Source organism: Coloeus monedula, assembly GCF_965178545.1.
Source record: "Coloeus monedula genome assembly, chromosome: 4".
Taxonomy (NCBI): Eukaryota; Metazoa; Chordata; class Aves; order Passeriformes; family Corvidae; genus Coloeus; species Coloeus monedula.
Genome location: NC_138784.1, coordinates 1509110 through 1529149, shown reverse-complemented (window position 1 = coordinate 1529149; position 20040 = coordinate 1509110). Strand labels below are relative to the sequence as shown.

The window sequence follows — 20040 nt, the reverse complement described above, 5'->3', positions numbered from 1 at the left end:
GTGAACTCAAGCAAAACTTTTCCATGTCTTCATTCCCTCCTGTCAAATGAGAACTACCTTTGTAAGAACTGAAGGATCTACTGCTAGACAGTAATGCAGACAAGACATTATTATTGTTGTTGTTGTTGTTGTTGTTATTATTACTTACATTTGCATGGTATTTCTATTATTCATCCTGCCACAAGATCTTGCCATGGTTAGAGGTATACTGGAGGAAAAGCTTACGTATTTGCTATTTGCTGCACTTTTAGATATTGGTAGGAACATTTACTAGCAATACTTCTCCTGTGAATAAGTGCTTTACTTCCTAAAGCACTTCTAAATATAACATTAATGTGTATTTGTGCTTATTTCTTAAATGCAAGTGTTTCTGGTGTTAGATCTGAGAGTTGGCCCTAGCAGACTGCAATGAAGCCTTGTAAAAAACTGCAGCAGAAAAATTGCTTTGATTCCTTTTATTTTATATTACTATTTGTGCTTAAGGTAGCAGGATGTAAAGTGCTTAGTGAGGATTTGTCAGCATCTCAAACCTACGTCACATAAAAGAAAATAACTTCACAAGTTGAAGACAGGAAAGGAGGCCTGTTGTCAATGAGACAAAACAGTGAGAGGTGTGTGAGGACGATTTTACTCTGGCATGTGAACAGGCATAACACCTTTGCTCTGTGTGTGTGTATCCTGTGAGGAGACACAGGTGGTCAACCCCCAACATTTAATCTGATAAACAGAGCTATTAATGGCAGGCAGAGACAACCCAAAAATCGTGCTATCTGCAGACATACTCCACTGTCCTCTCCTAGCACTCTGGGTATTTCTTGGAGATCTCCCAAGCACTGCCCAACCAGGTTAAACTGCATTGCTTTATGAGATCTGATAAACCTCTCACCCCACAGTGATGAGAACTAATCACATAAACTCTGGGCATACAGTAGTGGGCTCCTTCCTTATGCCCAGGAGTTGCCTACTGGGCTTCAACCAGTCAGTATCTGTTAAGGATAATGTTCAGTGTTTGCTGTTTATTATTAATGTCTCCTGAGTGAGAGGCTTCATAAAAATAGAACATAAAGCTCTGTCATTCCATCCCTCCCCCAGCTACACCAAAGCATCATTACAGTCACACATGTAAATGAACCATGCATTCAAAAACTTCACAGGAGCCTCTGCTGGGCTCCTAGCCCTCCTGCATTCTACAGTTTCCACTGGGTCCTCTCCCCTTTCCCTTTTAACTCCTTTCCACTGCTGTTCACTCTTCTACCACCTCGTATCCTCCTCCGCAGATAACCTCTGCTGAAGCCCAAATTATGGCATGTCCTATCTCTGAGTGCTGCAGAACCTTCAGGGAGCATGCAGATGTGCACACCGCCAGGATGTACTCCTGAGGCAACGCTCCAGCCGTGCTTCTGGGCTTGGGATTTGAAGACTGGGCTAATATAGACTTAAAACCAGCCTGAGGGTTGCCCTTAGCAGAGAGTAGAGATTCACTGTAGATGCCTCTCACCTTCTTCTTCCCCTCTTCCCCTGTCACAGTACTTCCTTTCTGCTTGCTTGTAAAATAACTTGGTGAAAGCAAATGGAGTTTGGCAGAAGTCTGATCCCTGCCTTAAAAACTAGTAGATTCTTTCTTCCATTTGGGGGAGGCTAAATACCTTTAAATGTCTGAGACTCAAGCTCTTTGCCAACACTTTTTATCCATCAAGGATACACTCTGGTGTTCCCTATCAGCTTGTACACATGGCTGTGTAGGAGCCACGGTAAATGAGGTGATAAAGGTGGTATAATAGTTCCAGTCAGAGCATGTCTAGTGAAGAAAATATTTCTGTATTCAGTTTAACAAAAAGGAGAAACTCACCCCTTTCTCAGCAGAAACAAGGGACCAGCAATGGATGTTCCTGGAGCTAACATGGGGATCACAGTTCCCAAATGAGTAATTAAGAATTCTTGGGGGAAGCATTACAGCAGTTGGCTGTGCCATCCCAAATGAATGTCATGGCAAGTATGCAGAGAATCTGACAGGCTAATAGCTAACTCTAACTAGCTCCAGTTGTGGGATGGAAGTCAGTTCAAGAAGATCTGTAACATCAGAAGATGTGTATGATGGTATCTCATGTCTCTTCAAATTTGAAGCCACCTTGTAAAGTGAATTCAGCCACGGAGGTTTACATTTAAGTGGCGACAGAATCTGGCTCTTAGACCTACCTAGATTGTAAAAGAGCACAAATTACTGAGCCATGCAGTGTATCTACTTCAACAGTTTGACTGGATACAGCTTTATTAGCACAAAACATTATAGAAGAAAATTACTTGAAGAGAGTTCTTTGGCATGGGAATCAGTGAATGCTCAGAGCAAAGGTAGGAGATTCCTCAGATTCCCTGCTAGTTCAGATGAAGGTTAGTGGTCCAGTGTCCATGGACATCAGGACAAATCCAGATACTCAGTTACTATGGTGAAGGGGGCCATGTGAGTACCTAGGCAGACACAGGCAATTTACTGGTGTCCTACAGGGAATAGATTTGCAAATTAAAACGCAGCAAATTAAAGACAAGGACATCTGTGAGAATTCTGAACTGACTGCAGAGCTGAACTGCCCAAAAGAGGCAGAATCAGAATTCCTCACAGGGGGGAAAAAAATCAAGAAAAGATAGGGCTGAGCTCGGTTCCATCACTGAGGTAAAAAGAAAGGCAATAATCTCTGTAAATATGGAGAAATACCCTCTCTTTTTGAAAATTCTGTCACTTAAAAAGTTTATGAAGAACCTTAGGGTCAAAACCACACTGCTCCAGTAGGCAGATCCAAAGATGCTCCATGGAGGCAGGATCCACCCAGGCACTGCCATACCAAGATGCTAGATACTGAGGCTGAAGAAGAAGAAACAGTGCCAGAGCAATTCTCACACTGGAGCAGGATAATGTGAACCACTTCAGAGGAGTGCCTAGAAAGCAACATGACAGAGACAAACAGATTGACAGCAATGTCCTAAATTTTAATAGAAAGGTCAGAATTTGAAGAAACATCCAAAGTACAGCAAAGCCTGAAGAAAATCCCAAGCCTTCTTAAGAGCTATAATAATTCCAGTGTCAATTTTCTACTTCTCTTGAGAATGACAGAGATGCTTTAATGAGCTTCAGCAAATATAAACTCTCTAGCAGTAGCAGCCTCAGCAGCAGCCCATGCCCATGCAAATGTTGGCAGGTAGAACAAGATGATCCACCAACTTCATATGCAAAGACAGGAGGAACAACAGACTCCATTTGCCAGTGGTAAACCTCTACTGGTATGTCCCCTGAATTCCTACAGTAATTTCCCAATCCATCATAACTTTACTATTCCAAGACTTTTAAGTGGCTTTTACAAACAGAACACCAATTCCAAGACAGGGTCACAGATTTGGAGTGGACTGTTCAGCCATTCTGATGTATTAGTACATGGATTCAAAAATACATCTTAGGACTTGATCTTTATTCCTTGAGTTCCTAAGGAAAACATGATTTCTGTGATCATATAATATTCTCCTTTTTTCCTCCTATGTGTTTCTCTCTGTGTGTATGTGTCTATGTGGGTTTCTGCTTTATAACTGCAAATCCCACAGAGAGTTTCAACCAAGTTTGAGTCAGTTACAGTGATTTCAGAGATACTAACCTCTAGCAAGTTCCATAAAGTAGCTGGCAGGTGTAACAGAGAGAACTTTGTAGGTTCTCCTATGAGGAAAAGGCTGCTGAGTGAACTGAGGCCATTTCTTCACAGAGAAGTCTCCATGTTGGAGCGAGACATTATAAAAGCCTCAACACCAGGAGAAGCTCAGATCTGAACTCACATCTTGTTAGGCATCAGAAAATATAACTGTGACACAAAGCTTCTGGAAGCCAAGCTTCATTAGTTCTGCAGATCACAGATCGCCTTGTTTTCAGCTAGAGGAGGGCAGGAAGGATGAGACTTGCCATTTTTAATTTTGTTTTCAAAATCACTTCAATTTCATCAAAATGTTCTCTCTTAGATGTGACTAATCATGGAAAATATTGATCCACTTCTAGCTCTCTCAGAAAGTGCAACTTCAGACTACATGAAAATAAGAACTGAGCAATGAGCATAATCTTAGTAAAAACAATAAAAATAATACAATAATACCTGTGTGAGAAGCAGACTGTGCATACACAGCACAGAGAAAAAAAAAAACATTATCAAAAGAGCAAATATATCTTTATAACCCTGAAGCAGCAAAACTCCTACCACCTTATATTAAAATTCCGTAAGAGAACATCACAAACCTGTTACAGAAGGAATGAGAATGCTGCTTAATGGTTTTCTCATTGTTCACTGTTATCTCTATGCATTGCTATCCATTGCTATTATCAGCATTCATTTACACCAGTGGAGGGAAGTGTATTTGCGTGAGAGGACAGATACCCAAAATCTGGTACAGATCCTCAGGTGATGTAAATTGTCATGGCTGTACTGACGTCAGTAAAGATGCACTGGTTTCCTCCAGCAGATGATTTGCTTTTCTGTATGTAAAAAGCACAGAAACTAGGTGCTGTTTCAACTTGGCTCTGAGACATTTCTGTAGACAAATGCTCATGCAAATACATTCTTTTTTTTATGTGCAAATATACATATTGCCTTGCAGTACACATTGCAAGCAAGGACAGGAGCTTTAGACTGCTTCCTATGCTGGAATTCAGAAAAAGGATTGTTCCTGATCTACGTGCCCACTCCTGTCTATAACAATAGATCTCCAACTGCTTTGGTACAGATCTTAAAATACACAGAGATGAAAGGGTCAGTCCAGCACCACACGTCGGTTAAAAATAAATTTAGGAGGCATTAAAGTTTGATCTTAGGACTGCTAGTCCAATGCTCAAACTGAGATCTTAAACAGAGCCATTGGGCAGAACAAATCCAACAATCAAGACTCTCATTTTCTCACATAGGGCTTAATTGTATGAAATTACATATTCCAGAATAGATGAATACAAGAACAATACTAGTTTGTTTCAAGGTACATCTCTTTGAGAGGAAAAAAACATATACATATATATACTTTTTTTTTTTTTTAATTAGGAAAAAAAGAGAAAATGGTCACATTTCAGACCCTGTCTTTATAAATTACTCTTTTATTTTTTTCTTATTTGCTTTTATCTGGTTCCATGGAATGTGGACCAAGTAACAAGCACAGGCAACAGGTAATTTTAAAGCAAATAAAATATTTTCCATCTCTTAAACAGAGAATTATTTCTGGCTTCCTATAACATTTTCCTAAGGGAGAAAAACAAAAGGTTTCATAACTGAGACTAGAAAAGAGAAATAAACTACTGCTGAACTAGGAAAGAAAGAAGAAAACAAGCAACCTAAAATGGCATTTATAGGGAAAATAACAGAAAAGCAGAAGATGAATAAACCCTATATACAGAAAGATTATGGTAGACAGGCTGTAGCTCTTTTTTCCTGTTTCAACATGCATTCCAAGGCAGAAGGAAAAAAAATAAAACGGACACACTTCTGCAATCTAATATATAGATTTGTGTAGAGGTATTTTTCTTGCAGAAGTGTGTATCATTTTATCACGTGAACTTTATTTTTTAACAAGTAGGCACCATCATTAATAGCAAACCCAACTTCCCGCTGACAAGCTCTGGTCTGACTCTATCTAAGGACTACATGAGCATCCTGAGGTGAGATTTCTCTGATTTATTCTGACTAAAAGTGTAAATAATTTCAAATACAGAGTAGGTGGGAATGTGTACAGTCTACCTCATATAAGTAGCCACCTGCTGCAGGCATAAACTGTCTGAAGCATGCCTAAACTGGATATTCCTGTGCACATCATTTAATGAAGGATGTGGAAGTGCCAGTTGCTGCAAAGAGTGGGACAGCCAGCCCAAGAGCCACCTGGCACTGAGGCCCTGGCAGGAATTCTCAAGGGCATTGTTATCACCCACTCAGCTGGGACACTTTTCCCTTAATTCTTTTCCAAACAGCCGTGTGTGTATTATTTTGAATGCTAACAGTGTTGCCATGTGAGTCCACTGGTCCTAAAGCCTTCTCACAGAGCCTTACTTTGGATCTGCCTGGGAAGTGACAGCAAATGGGTCAATACAAAGCATATGGAAGAAAGGTACCCTTGCCACCACAGAAGAGCAGCCTGGTTGCAACAGAGCACACAGCTGAGTGACATAAAAGTATCACCATCTTATAAAACAAACCCAAAATAATGCATTTGCATCCCTTCTTATTTAAGCATTTTAAATTTCAGCTTCTTGCTGTTGCTTTCAGCCCCCAGCTTCTCTTGCTAAATTAGTACAAGTCTTTGCTACTCTGGGTACTGCTCTAACTGGGCTCAGGACACAAGATAGAGAGGACGTGTTTGTCCAAAGCACCACTAGACATTGTTTCTCAAAGATTCCTTTCTTGTTATTTCTTTCTGATGCTCCCATCCCACCAAGGAGATTTCTCACAATAGAAATTTCAGCCTTGACACTGTATTGCTCTGCCTGGGACTTTATACAGCTTCCTGCAGTAGTGTTATCCCTATGGGTGGAAGTCCTTGTGCTGTCCTTACTCAGCAATTCTATACCTAGAACTTCATCCTGAACCCTTCCTAAGCCAAGTCCTTTTCCATCTCTCACTTAGTCTGTTATTTCTTAAATATTGTTGTGAATCATTAACTCCATATTTCTCTGCCTGGATTTTACAGGCCCTGCTGTAGGTACAATGCAGGTGTGTTCGTGTCATAAGGTATATCTTAGCTGACTGCAATGGAAGCAGCATGGATATATCTTTAAATGGGATGTAGTCGGAGAGTCTTCTTTCTGTTTTCCTCTTGGGTATGCTCTTTATTCCAAAATAATCTAAGCAGGACTTTAGCATGTGTGAAGCTGTGCCAATGCAGACCCCTGTCATTTGAAACCCACTTACAGCACTCGACTCCAAATAACTTCTGATGCTGAGACAGTACATTGCTAGCAGGGATTTGCAGAACCCAGGGCAGCACCAATGCAACTATTTCTGGTGTGTGAAAGCTCAAGGGAGTTAAACCCTGAAATATGCTGGAGGAAAACCAAGAGACTGAAAGAAGAGGGCAAAAGTAGCATTCCTTGTGTGCCCAAAGTGAAAGGAATGGATATCTGGGGTACACGAGCCACTTGGAATTGTTCTGATCTTCTTTTTTAATTGCTGGAGGTTTTTCTGTGCTGGTGCAATGCGCAAATATAGCAAAATATGTTAATGGTAAACCATAATATTTACAGTTATTGTTAGCTCCCATTGAAATCTGTAGAAGTTTTTCTAATGCCTTTACCCTGGAGATAATCCATAGAATAGAACATCAACGCATAGTTAAAAAGAAAAATTATGGAAAACAGCACCTCTGCATATGCAATATCTTCATTTTAAAGTTACATAATTGAGCTTTTGAAATTAACAAAAAAACAGCAAACAGTCTCAGAACACAAAAGCAACTAAGTGACTTTAACATCATCTTTTAAAATTTGCCTCTTTACTAAGATAAAAAATTCTATCCTAAACCAGTACAAAATAAAATAATATAGATTTCAATCCAATGCAAGTCCAAAATTAGCTTTAAGACGTCTGGGAAAATGTGATTTTAGAAAAAATTCTTCTAAGAGTTCTAAGAGCTTGTTTTGCATGAGGAGTTATCTTGTAGAGCAAACAAGGCTACTAATTTAAAGACAATACTTAGATCCATTATGTCACGCCAGACAAATACTGTTTCTATGTCTTCTTTTCACTGTTGATGACATGGTTAAAAGAAGACTTTAATGCCACTTTAATACAAAATGTTTGTGAATTGCAGCCATGTCTTTTGATGGAAGGAACTATAACAGATTATTAGCTATTATTCTAATTGTATTTATCGGAGTGAGTTTTCCCAGTAATGCCTGGGCTCAGAATCTGAAGTCTTTCCACAGACAGCTCCTACTGAGAGTTTCTCTGATAAAAACCAGCAGGATTTGGGTCATTTAGACTTAATCTGCTAAATTCAACCCTGTGGCATTTCCCTGATACTCAATGAAGGGTACTGGGGACTGGCAAAGAAGGTTGCATTCTGATAAAGAAGGGATGGAAAATTTATACTCGCAGCATTTGCCGACACTTTAGGATGGTCCCTTAAGACAAGAGGCTTCCTAGTAGGGGTGATCTTTGCTATGCTAATTTGGCAACCTGTGTTTTTGAAGCAAAACATTCCATGACGAATGACCTTATTTTTTTGTTTTTAAAGCTGTGAGGTGCTTATGCAATAGCCTCCTAAGGTAGGAAGAGACAGATGCTGTGGAATAATAATCAACCTAATTCTTGCTGAAAATCTCTGCAAAAATCTTTCTCCTTTTCCTCCTCTCCTTTCATAGGTAAGCTCAGTACCACCTTCCCCACACAAAGACATACAGCAAGAACTAGGGGCCTCTGCATAACTCAGGAATTCTTCCATTTCCAGAGATAGGCTTGCTTTTGTTCCCTTTTAAAATGTAGGTTTTGGTTGGTTTTTTTTTTTTTTTAAAGGCTTTAAGGAAAGAAAAGTTGTCAGTTTTTACAAAAACTAACAGCAAAAATAAAATTGAAGTTTTCCTTAAAATAAGAGAGATGTTTCGGTTGCAGAAGACATCCCTTATGGAAGAATGGCCCAGCTGACATGAATAGTCACATGTGCCCAAAAGCTTGGGTCTTCACTTCTATCCAGAGCCTGAGGCAAGCTGGGCTGCAAAAAACCCTCAAACCTGACTCAAAATGAGCAAAATCCCTGGGCCATGTCTGAGGTGAGAAGGACCAGCACAAGTCCACACTTAAACACACTGTCAGAACCTCCTGTTTTGGGAAGGCAGAGGAAATTCCATTACTGGGCAGCGATGGGGGGGCACTGCCTGGGTGTTGCTTTAACCCCTGCTTTCAGCCACCACATCCCAGCAAGCTAAAATATCCTTTTTGTTCTGTTTAGAGTGGCCATTTTCTGTAGCGAGCAGTCAGTCCTCTACACTTAGCTAAGAAAAAAAATAGATAACATTGAATTTTAGGGTTTATAATAGAGAGAAAAATATTTTTGGACATGGGGGGAAGGAAGGAAGAGAGACCAGGTACCTGGTCCGTGCAGATATTAACACATCTGTCCCCTGCTGTCACAAAAAAGTAAAAATACAACTCGCAGGTTGGCGAGCTGAATCATAAGGTGTATTGGGCATCCTGTCAGTAGGTGGTGAAAGACTTGTCACCCTTCATCCAAGTTGCCTTTAAGTTAAATTTTGCAGTCTCTTTGATTTCCCTCTAACAGTCACCGACAAGAGAGGATGAAACCCAGTATATACAATCAGTGGGGGAAAAAAAAAACCTGCAGGAGTGAGAAATGTAGACTGTTTGGCACCTCTCCTATTTCCTTTTCTATACGAAGATTTTGGTTTGCCTAAGCTATAGAAGGAAACAGAAGCAGTCTATTTTAATCTTCCTGAGCAAAGAACGCTGCAGGGATTGCTCTGTTATCCCCAGCAGCAGCCCTGACTTTCCACAAAAAAGGCTCCATCCAGCCTTCTATCTATCTATCTGAAATAGAAAGATCATCATATGATATACCAGCAATCAGCTGTGTTCTTAATGCACTTCTCTTTGTGCATTTTGGCATGAAGGAAAAAACCCTACAATTCTTCCACCAGTCAAACCCCGCTGTGAAAAGAGCTCAGATAAGGAGGAAGTATTTAGGCTTATGCATAGAAATTGATTCTTCAGTTCATGTAATGACGTATGTTAGAAACTCTGTGCAGAAGCAAGGAAAGCCCTTGCCAAGATGATGTTTCTTACACAGCCTTCACTGCAGGGAGTCACTCCTGAAAAAACAATGAGGTTGATTATGCATTTTTATTTGGGTTTCTTACTGGTTTGACTTGAGGGATTCAAACCATGCTATTCTGGATTTACACTAATAGGCATGAGTTCAGGATCTGGCCCCACTTCTTTTTTTAAACTCCAGCTATTTCATAATGAATAAGAGCCAGATCCTGCAAAGGCTTACTACCTGCATTAATACTCTGAGGAGCCCACTCACTTCCTCTAAGTTGTGATTGCAAAATTGAGACTTACAGTGCAGTATTTTAGAAGCAAACATATGCTTTTTGGGATTCAAGCATGCCTTGACTGTACCTATTCCTTTAATAGCATTCCTTTCAATAGCAATATCTTCTCTGATTTTCATAGAACCACATGATAGATGCTTAGCTATTATGACTTAGCTATTATAACTCTACTTACACCAGTGGAAAATCCAGCTCCATGTTGTAGCTCTGCTTGTGTATTCAAAACAAACATGAGAGAGAAGGGTCCCTTTATTTAAATTGTCAGAAGAGACAAAGAAGATGTTTTGGGCTTGCGTACTTCATTTGTGTACTTGTGTGTTGTGCACTTCACTTGTTTTGACATTACTATAACCAAGACAATAGAGACAATTCTAGGAAAGATATTTCAATCTAGTTTTACTACTTATATTAGTTTCTTTCTTATCTGAAAGATGCCACAGCAGAAACTATGCTCCTTCTCCTTCTAACTTCACAAACTCTGGCTTTCAACCAGAAAACAACCCCCTCTTTCGAAGTGCCTAAACAAAGGAAATTACAGTACTGACTGCAGCTGTAATTACCAGCTGGTGAACTGATGGCATATACTGAATACATAACCCAAGAGAATTTTGTTCTTCAATAGTAGCCCTTTCCACCACCTATAGTGCTGGAATGCTCATCTTTGTTTACTATACATTCATGCGCACACAATACATTTCAGTATCCAGTACCAGTAGTCAAGCTTTCTTCACTGAAGATGAGAGACCAGCAAAAAATACCTTGTCCTTTTGGAGAGCTGGATCAGTGTCAGGTGCCACTCACCAAAAACAAACAAACAAAAAAAAACCCAAACAAACAAACAAAAAAAGAAAAACAAAAACAAAAACCCCACACACACACAACAACAAAAAAAAAAGACAGGAAAAAAAGACAACCCACACACGAGTGCGATAAGCACCCTAAATGTCAAACCTAAGTACAGCATCTATATCTCTATGAACATATATACATCACATGCAATATAATGTACCCCTTACATCAGTGAGGGCAAGAAAACCTCAGCTCACTCCAGGGATGATGGGGGTTTTTTTGATAGATACCAGCAACTTAAGGCAAACAGAAGCGACCACAACGCTGCTGTGCTTTGCGAGGCTTCCCGTGTCTGGGCTAAACCGCACTCATCGTAGATCACGGATCTATTTATTTCTGACAGACAATGAGGGCACGATGCCGTGTGTGAGCACCGCGGGTGAGCTGCCCGAGGGGCTCCAAACGGGCTACAGACACTTGTCTACAGGAATGAGCGCGGTGAACCGGGAGGCTGATGCGTCTTGGAAGCAGCATCCTGGCTCCTCTTTGCACTCTGCCTGCTCTCCCCGAGAACGCATCGAGGGAGGGATTCCCCACCCACCCACACACTGCCTCTCCCTCCGTGCGAGGCTGCAGGGGGGTATAACCCAGTTCCCTGCTGGATGCGGGCCCGGAGAGAGCCCGCTACGCTCCCGCTCCCCGCCGCCACCCCTGCCCGCCCCCTCTCCCCCTTCGCACTTACTCCGCTCTCCGGCTCAGGACGCCTTTGCCGATGGCCTGGGGGGTCTTGTGCTGGAGCAGCGCGGCGCAGCAGCCCTTGTCCCTGCCGTCCTTCTCGGCGGGGTGCTGGTGGGGCTGCGGCGGGGGGTGCTGGTGGCCGGCAGCCCGCCCGCCGCCGCCGGGCCCCGCCGGTGCCGCTTTGCCCGCGGGCGGCGGCGGCTGAGCCGGGAGCTGTTGGTGGTGCTGAAGCGGCTCGGGCTGGCCCGGCGGCGGCGGGGGCTGCTCGGGCGGGGGGCCCTGGGGCGGCTCGGCGGGGGCCGCCGGCGGCTCGGCGGGGGCCGGCTGCTGCTGCTGCTGCTGTTGCTGCTGCCCGCGGAGGCTGCGGTTCTCGGTGCTCAGCTCGTCCAGCCGCCGCTCCAGCTCGTCGATGCGCTGGCGCTGGGTGTGGATGAGGCTCTGCTGGTTCTGCACGATGGCGGTGAGCTCCTTCAGGTAGAGCACGGCGCGCACCGGGTTCTCCAGCAGGCTCTCCATGCCCCGGCCGCCGGCGCGGGCCCCGCCGCCCGCCCGCCCGCCGGCGCTCCGGCGAGAGCGGCGCGGGATGCGGGCACGCGCCTCGCCGCCCCGCGCGCACGGGCACGCGCGTCCGCGCCGCCAGCGGCCGCGCGCTCCCGCGGGGGGGCAGGGACGGGAGCGGGGGGGAGGGGCCCCCGCGCGGGTCCGGCCCCGGCCGCACCGCGCACGCGCGGTGGGTGGGGGTGTCCCGTGTGTCCCGTCTGGCCCGGGGGTCCCGTCCGTCCTCCGGTCCCGTCCGTCCTCCGGTCCCGTCCCGGTGCTCTCTCGGGAGCGCTGCCCGACGCCGGCCCCTGTGCGCCCGGCCGCGCCCCCGTGCCGCTGGCGCCTCGCTGCGCTGCCGAGCGGAGCGGCCGGCGCCGGGGCGAGCCCTCTGCGGGGCCCTTTGCAGCCCCTCCAACGCCCGGTCTTCTCCTCCTCCCTGACCGGCGTTTCTGAGTGTTGCTGTGGTTTCGTTACCCAGGGTGGCTCGGTGATTTCTTTGGGTTTTTTTTCCTGAGTGACTTGAATAATTGTGTCTGGTTTTGGCTGCCGTGTTGATAACGTCTCTGTTTTTACCTGGTTAGAAACATAGAATCATTAAGGTTGGAAACGTCCTCCAAGATCAGGAAGTGCAACCTTTGAACAGCACCATGCCCACTAAAGCATAGCACTTAGAGCCATGTCTGCTTGTATTTGGGACTTCCACACTTCCCTGGGCAGCCTGTGCTAATGCTTAACTACTCTTGCAGTGAAGAAATTTTTCATAATACCCAACTTAAGCCTCCCCTGGCACAGCTTGAGGTCTTTTCCCCTTGCCCTGTCGCTGGCTGCCTGGGAAAAGAGCCTGATCCCCAGCCCACTACACCCTCCTTCCGGGAAGTTGTAGAGAGTGATCAGGTCTCCCCTGAGCCTCCTCCTCTCCAGGCTAAACACCCCCAGCTTCCTCAACCACTCCTCACATGAGTTAAGCTCCAGACCCTTCACCAGCTTCCTTGCCCTTCTCTGGACTTCCTCCAGCACCTCAATGTCCTTTGTGTAACCTGAATGCAGGGTTAAATCTCTCGGAAGGAATTTCTGAGGAAAATGGATGTTAAATGAACTTGCTTCTTCCTTGGAATTTTTGGTGTCCTTTAGGTTCTTTGGAAAATAAGCTAGGGCTTATTGTGGAGTTTTGCTGTAGATGTGAGAGCTGACAGGCAGGGCCTTTGCTGTAAGACTCCATGCAGGTTTTCTTCATTTCTCAATAAATACCTTCTCTTGCCCTTCTTTATCCACAGCCACCAGTGTTTGCAAACTTACAGCCTTGAGTCTGAGAGACTGTGTGCTTTCTATTACATTCATCAGTAAATAACCTGCCTAAGGGGAGTAAAATTACTTCAGGAACTTCTGTGTCGATCCATGAAGGTATTTCTGTAATGGCTAAAATACTATCCCATCACTGTGGGTGCTGAAAATCCAGGAGGCATAACAAGCAGTCAGGTGTTAGACAAGCATGTCAGTAGATTTGACTGATTGTGCAAAAAGTTCAAGGCCACAGAATGAAAACCAGCTGGTTTTAAGTGATTTTGAGTCTAGAGCTGCTCTCATTTTGCCTTTTCAGATCAGCAAAACCTGCACTGTAGCAAGGATTTCTTGAAGTGAGGAAAGAAGAAATGTGAAAGAGAATCTCTGTTTCAGATGAGCTGAAAGGTGTATTTCCAGTCTCTTCTGTTCATAGATAGCCTTAGGAACGTAAACTGATGCAAACAGAATCACCAGGATTAGAAACTGTTCACAGACTCCTCCTAAATCAGAACTGCTATTCACAGTTCTCTTGTAAGCACTTAGAGGTGGCTTTGGGAGATCATGAAACATTGCCACATGTCCTCTGTGTGTTGGGGGAAGACCCCAGAGTGAACTCTAAAGAGTATGAGCATTCAAATCCAACACATTTATGATTTTATTGGAAAATTGTAGGGGAAACTTTCCTCCATCTCATTGCTTAGTGTGTCATTAATGTTTTATGACAGGAGATTGAGCAGAAACTGGCATTATTTAGCAAGGGGAGAGATGGTTATAGGGGAATGTGAGAAAAGGCACACAGAGGAAGACAGGAGGTAAAAACACCTAAGCTATATTTGGGGAAGAGTGGAAGTGATCATTTGAGAAATTGTGCTGGCATGCTGTCTGCTTTCAAAGGCACTACGGAACACCAGTATTTCAGTCTTGCCTCACAGGAACGGAGTCCGGGGACAGCAGTGCAAATAATATGCTTTAGGCATTAGTAGATTCTGAGATACCAACAGGGGTGGCTTTGTGCACACTCATACATGTATGTACACACACACACACACACACACAGAGCATTGCTAGGAGAGACTTCAGGCACAGATTGTTTATTCAGCAGAAGAGAGAAGGCTGTTTTAAATCTTAAGGCAAGCCCTTTGCAGAGTTCTGGTTTTGCAGTGGACGTCATGTTCTTTGCAGCACAGCTGGATAAAAGAGATGAAGAAATAAGGGTCATAGACATCATACTGGCCTATCCAGGTAAAGTCAGCCAGCTCGTGGCATGTATTCTTAAGGAAATACTAACCAAAAAGAAAAAATATTCCTGCTTTGGATGGTTGGAGCTGGGGCAAAACAGCTTGGAAGTCTTGTGTCATGGTGCTTCAATGCCTATCAGAAGATGTGACTTCAACTGTACAGAGTGAACCTGATGTAGTCACTCGCTGTTTCTGCACCTTTAATTTGCTTGACCAGCCTCATTAGCCTGATTTGTACTAATAAATCTTTGTCATAAATTAAACAGAGACCTACAGCCATGTATTGGTAAGCTAAAACCAAGCAGATTAGTAGGAGAATCAGAAACAAACCTGTTTTCTGTGCAGGTGTGGTGACTGGTGGACAAAAATGCCCTGACCTTCCAGGTATCTATAGAGAGCATGTGCCAAAAGAAAATGCAGCAGAATGCTTTTGTGCCTAATGTGAGGGACTATGCAGGGTTCTCCATACAAAACTTCAAGAGTTAATAGAGTTGCATCATCATCTGTAGTAAGAAAATTCAGTAAAGATGGGGTTTTCATCCAGGAGGAATCTGCAAGGACATCACCAGAAACCAAATGTCTTCTTTCTCTATGTGAGCAAGAATCCTACATAGCTGGAAAACGTCTCCTTTTTTTGTCCAGCCATCATTGTGGCCCTTTGATTATGCTGCCACAATACCTAGCATACATCATTTGCAAAAATCTGCACACTGGTGAAGTACTATTCTGTAGAAGGTGAATGGTAGGATTGTAGCCATCAGAAAAAGGGAAATGCAGACACAGAGTGGTTAAATGATTTGTCCAAGGCCACGCAGGAAGCTGGGGACAGAGGATGCAGCAGGAGGGAAGGGGGTGGGGGGGAAACACATGATGACACCACACACAAAAACCACAACAGATCTCTGACTTCAAATACCTTTGGCATTTAGCCCAAACTTCAGGTCATTAAATGCTGCTGCTTCTCTCTTTAGGAGAGATATTATCTGGAAGGAAACAATGGCAAAGATAAGGAAAGCCTGAATTCTGTTAAAATTATTTTTGCCATAGATAATTTATTGGTATTGTATTTTTCAAAGTACTGATTGTTTCCAGTCCATTCCAGAAAAATAATAATGAATAATAATGGATTCATTATGTTCTTATGGAATAAAGTGTTTTTCTTATCCACTTAGCAAGGTGCTTGGGCATTGCACACACAATTACAAATAAAGTGCAGCAGTAGTAATTAAAATAAGCATGCATTATAAAGCCACAACAAAATGCAAATGAGTCAAGCCCCAGGATTTAATGGAAAGGTCTAATACTACATGATTTAATTTTTTATTTCTTTAGCTATTTACTCTGAGTAAAATGAATCCATAAATAAAGGTTTACGAATAAGCATACATGATAGGGAAGGTAGTAACAGGTTTAAGTGTTTCAACTGCAGAAAAACTTTCACTGCAGGGTATTCTTGCAACATTTTCTGAGAGGTCCTAATCTCACTTTAATTTTCAACACCTCACTGAAACTTGATGCAAACAAATCACTCCAGCCTTTTGACAGGGAGAGACTTACCATGTTTTTCCATTTGAAATTCTGTTTGAGGCATTCCCTTCCTCTCGGTTACGCTATCTCCTCTTGAACAGGAGGTCATCACAGCAAACCCAGGCAGTCTTTTCCTCATTACTTGCATTTGATCCCAATTTCCTCCATCTTCCATGCCTCAGCCTTGCAAGGTAACAACTTACTCGTGGTAATTCAGTATCCAAAGTGCTTCCAGTTGGAGAAGCAGGGCATATAGCTTAGGCTCCCAGCTATGATTCTGTGGACTTTTTATCATAAGCTTATGATAAGGTTTGTTATACTTCTATAAGACCTGCATTTCTATTGTCTTTCTTTGAGGAGAAAGAGAATTTAGGAAAGTGTGTACAAGGACACAGAATACAACAAAGATTATTGGCATTTAAGGTCAAGTCCTTGGTACTTAAGGAAAGGCACATTTAATGTTGGCCAACTACCTTAATTTACCTAACATTTTCTCCCCTTCTTCCTGTCAGAAAGGCAAGTGAAATCCCCACAGCTGATATTTCCCACCACATCTAAGTTCTTAAGGAGTACACAAAAGGAAGCATAGCACAAGCCATATAAAACCCCACAGAATTAAAGATGGAAGGTAAGAGATGCAAGAATCATGGTCCTGTGTTGCCATCTTCCATTCTGATTTTGGGGGGAAGACAGGGGCACTTTCAGCCTCACCTGGAAGTCAGCAGCTGCTCAAGTAGGAATTCTCAGAACTGCTTGCAAACAGCCTGCAGACCAAAAAAAATCTGCAGGAATTAGATGAATAATTTCAAAATAGAGGATAAAATCAAGACAATCATAATGTTCTCATGCATAATTCATGGCCAGAGAAAAAAAAAAAAGGTTCACCTCCTGAATGCTTCTTTCACTCAGGCTCCTTTCACTTGAGGCAGCATCCAAAACTATTCAGCTCAATGAGAGATGTTTCACCACCCTCAGTCCAAGCCAAGTCACTATTTGCTTACACCTGCTAAACAGATGGATAAAATGAAGCGAACACAAGAGAAGCGTATTGCCCACAATCACACAGGACACCACTCAGTGCCTGTAATTAGAAAACACTGGAATCAACAGCAGTGTATCCTCTGCTTCAGGTGAGCACTGAGTAAAGGTGGGAGTAGTTCTCTGGCACCCTCTAGTCCAGCACCTAAAAGCCAAGTGTTGTGGTCTGCAGTCCTGACATCTGCAACAAGGTGAAATCTCTCTGTCTCTCTTGTGTTGCGGCTGTTGAATTGTTAATTCATATTGATACCATAAAACCAGAAGCAGTGGGAAACATCTCAATTTATAAATCAAATACAAAGATCTGAGATGTGGTAAGGACAAACACTTCAGTTTCTTTCCATTTTGGTTGGGGCTTTTTTTCTCTTAGGTCGAGTACAGCTAAACTGCCATATAAATATTTAAAACAGCTGCTCATCAGGAGAAGCTACAAATTCCGGATTGTAGCCTTAGTTGAGATGTGTGGTTTTGACACATTTTAAAATCTTGTCTGTATTTGAACTGTGCTGTTGCAGCCTTCTGTTATTTACTGCAAATTAAAAGGAATCAAGGTCTCTCTTCAGGTTGCACTTCCCCTTTTCATGTTGCTAAATGTTACATTATCTCCTGCCTTTTTCATTAAATTAAGCTTTGACCACTTAATTGATTAATTCTAGAGAGCAAAAGCTACACAGAGACATTTTCTTCAGAGGCAATCAGGTTTTTGTTTGAGCTGACAGTTGTTCAGTCTTTTGTAAATACTGCAGTAAAATGAAAAAAAACCTGAATATGAGCTTGATTCTCCCAGTATTATCCGACTGGCTCCTTCAAATTAAATGGCGATTTTCAAGTGGGACAAGTTTGTGTGATCTGACCTTGCGTGAGACACACAGAAAAAAAAGAGAAAAAATAAAAAGAAATGGAATGATGTTAGCTCTAAACTCATACTACAACTAAAAGTTTTTTATGCAATGACAGAAATCAAATACTGTCAAGAAAACAAAAAACATTCATGAACAGGATGCATTTCAGCTCAGGCTACAGTACAGCATTTTTCTGATGAGCAGCTATTTAAAATATTTATGTCAGCTTAGCTGTGTTCCACTGAAGAGAAAAAAAATTGACAGAAGAAGCAGCATTTGTCCTTACCACTTTTCAACTCTTTATGTTTGGTATACAGAAGATATTTTCCCTTTGCTTTTAATTTTATGCTATCAGTATGAACTAACAATTCAACAGCCCCAACACAAGAGAGTTCACCTTGTTGCAGAATTCAGCTTAAAGAACGTAAGAGTGCAGACCATAACACCTGGCTTTTAGCTGCAGGACTAAAGATGAAGATACCAGAGGACTCTTCCTGCCTTTACTCAATCTTCATCTGAAGCAAAGAGAGCCTTTTCTGTTTACAGACCCTCAGTGCAGTCCTGTTTCACCTTGACAGTGTGGCTTGTTTGGTCTGTGCTCAGGTTTCATAAGCAGATGCTGACTTCTCAGGGAAATTAAGGCCAGGACAAACCAATAAAGCATCTGGCCTGATGTGCTTCATACTGTATAATCTCATGCAGCTTGGAACATGAGTTTAAAAAAAATGTATCTCCAGAAATGCTTCTGGTACCACTGGGAAGATAGGAAAAGTTAGAGAATTTGTTTCATTCCTTGATATTTTGTCGCTGTGGCTAATCTCTGTCATCGTTGACAAGTTGGAATATTTTTCTTATATGAATTTATCCCTTTTATTTTCCAGACATGAGTAATTATACCATTCTCCACGAAGGTAAAGAGCTCCTTAGTCCTCAAGTTTTTCTCCCCTTGAAGGTGACTGATCAAATCACCTGATGATATTATTTTTAGCAAGATAAATGAACTGATCTCTTTAAATGATGTAATTTTCTAAAACCTTGAGTCTTTGGGTTTTTTGGTTTTTGAGGTAATCTTTCAGACTTCCTGATATGCAGCATGGTCTAACTAGAGGCAGCCCAAATGTTTGCTGAAGAGGTCGCTGCTGAGATGTGCTCCTATGTCTTGTTGCCCATTATTTATGGGGTCAAGCTTTTGCTCAGGTCAACCTTTGCCTTCAAATCTGCTTTCAGACAGGATCCCTTCTGCTCAGACATGCTGACTTGTGACAAATATTTCTGTGTTCTGTTTTGGTGTCTGAAAGAATTTCAAGGAGTATGTGAAGAGACAAAACTCAAAAGTTCCTCCTGACTTCTCTTTGAGGAACACAACAGAATTGTTTCAGACATCTACCACCATCCACATTGCTGCAACTGACTCCACGGGGTAGAACCTCTGCCTCATGCAAAGCACACAAAAGACCCCTCTGTTTTGGGAGCCCCAGATGTAAAGAGCAGGATACAGGTCAAACGGTGGCAGACCACAGGTCTAGTTTTCCTGTTGCATGAGCTAGCTTCATGTAAGGTAAAGCTCTGAGTGTGAGCCATTCAGTCTTGTGAATTTCTTCACAACTGATGGGATTTTGGCTATGGTTGATGCCAATCTGGTGACAAGGCAAGCAGCTGAAAACTTACAATATTGACCTTAGCCAGAGAGAAATTCCCCACTGATTTTCTACCTTATTTGCACGCCTCTCAAGTAAGAGCAGCCTAGCAGATCTTTTCAGATAGTGAGCAGGAGTATCTTCTGAAACACCACTACACCCGTTTTTAAAAGAGGGAAAAAAGAAAAAATCCCCACAGCTCACAGCAGCACTGCTTTGTCGTTCCATCCCTTGCAGAGATAACAGTTCAGTTACTCATTCCCTCTGCAGCATTCTCTGCAGTGCTCGCCTTGGGAAGCAGAGAAATGGCAAAGGACAAAAGGTCTTGTCCCTGGAAGGAG

The 20040-nt window shown here is 42.8% G+C and overlaps 1 protein-coding gene across 1 annotated transcript in view; it reads right to left on the bottom strand.

Moving 5' to 3' along the window:
* The window catches only part of IQSEC3 (IQ motif and Sec7 domain ArfGEF 3), a gene marked incomplete at both ends in the record, with an annotated part of 94013 nt that extends 81901 nt beyond the window's left edge, over positions 1 to 12112 (bottom strand). Inside the window, one exon of the mRNA XM_082280447.1 lies at positions 11601 to 12112. Within this exon, the coding sequence (XP_082136573.1) occupies positions 11601 to 12112 (512 nt within the window). The remainder of the gene's footprint in view (positions 1 to 11600) is intronic.
* Between the last annotated feature and the right edge of the window lie 7928 nt (positions 12113 to 20040).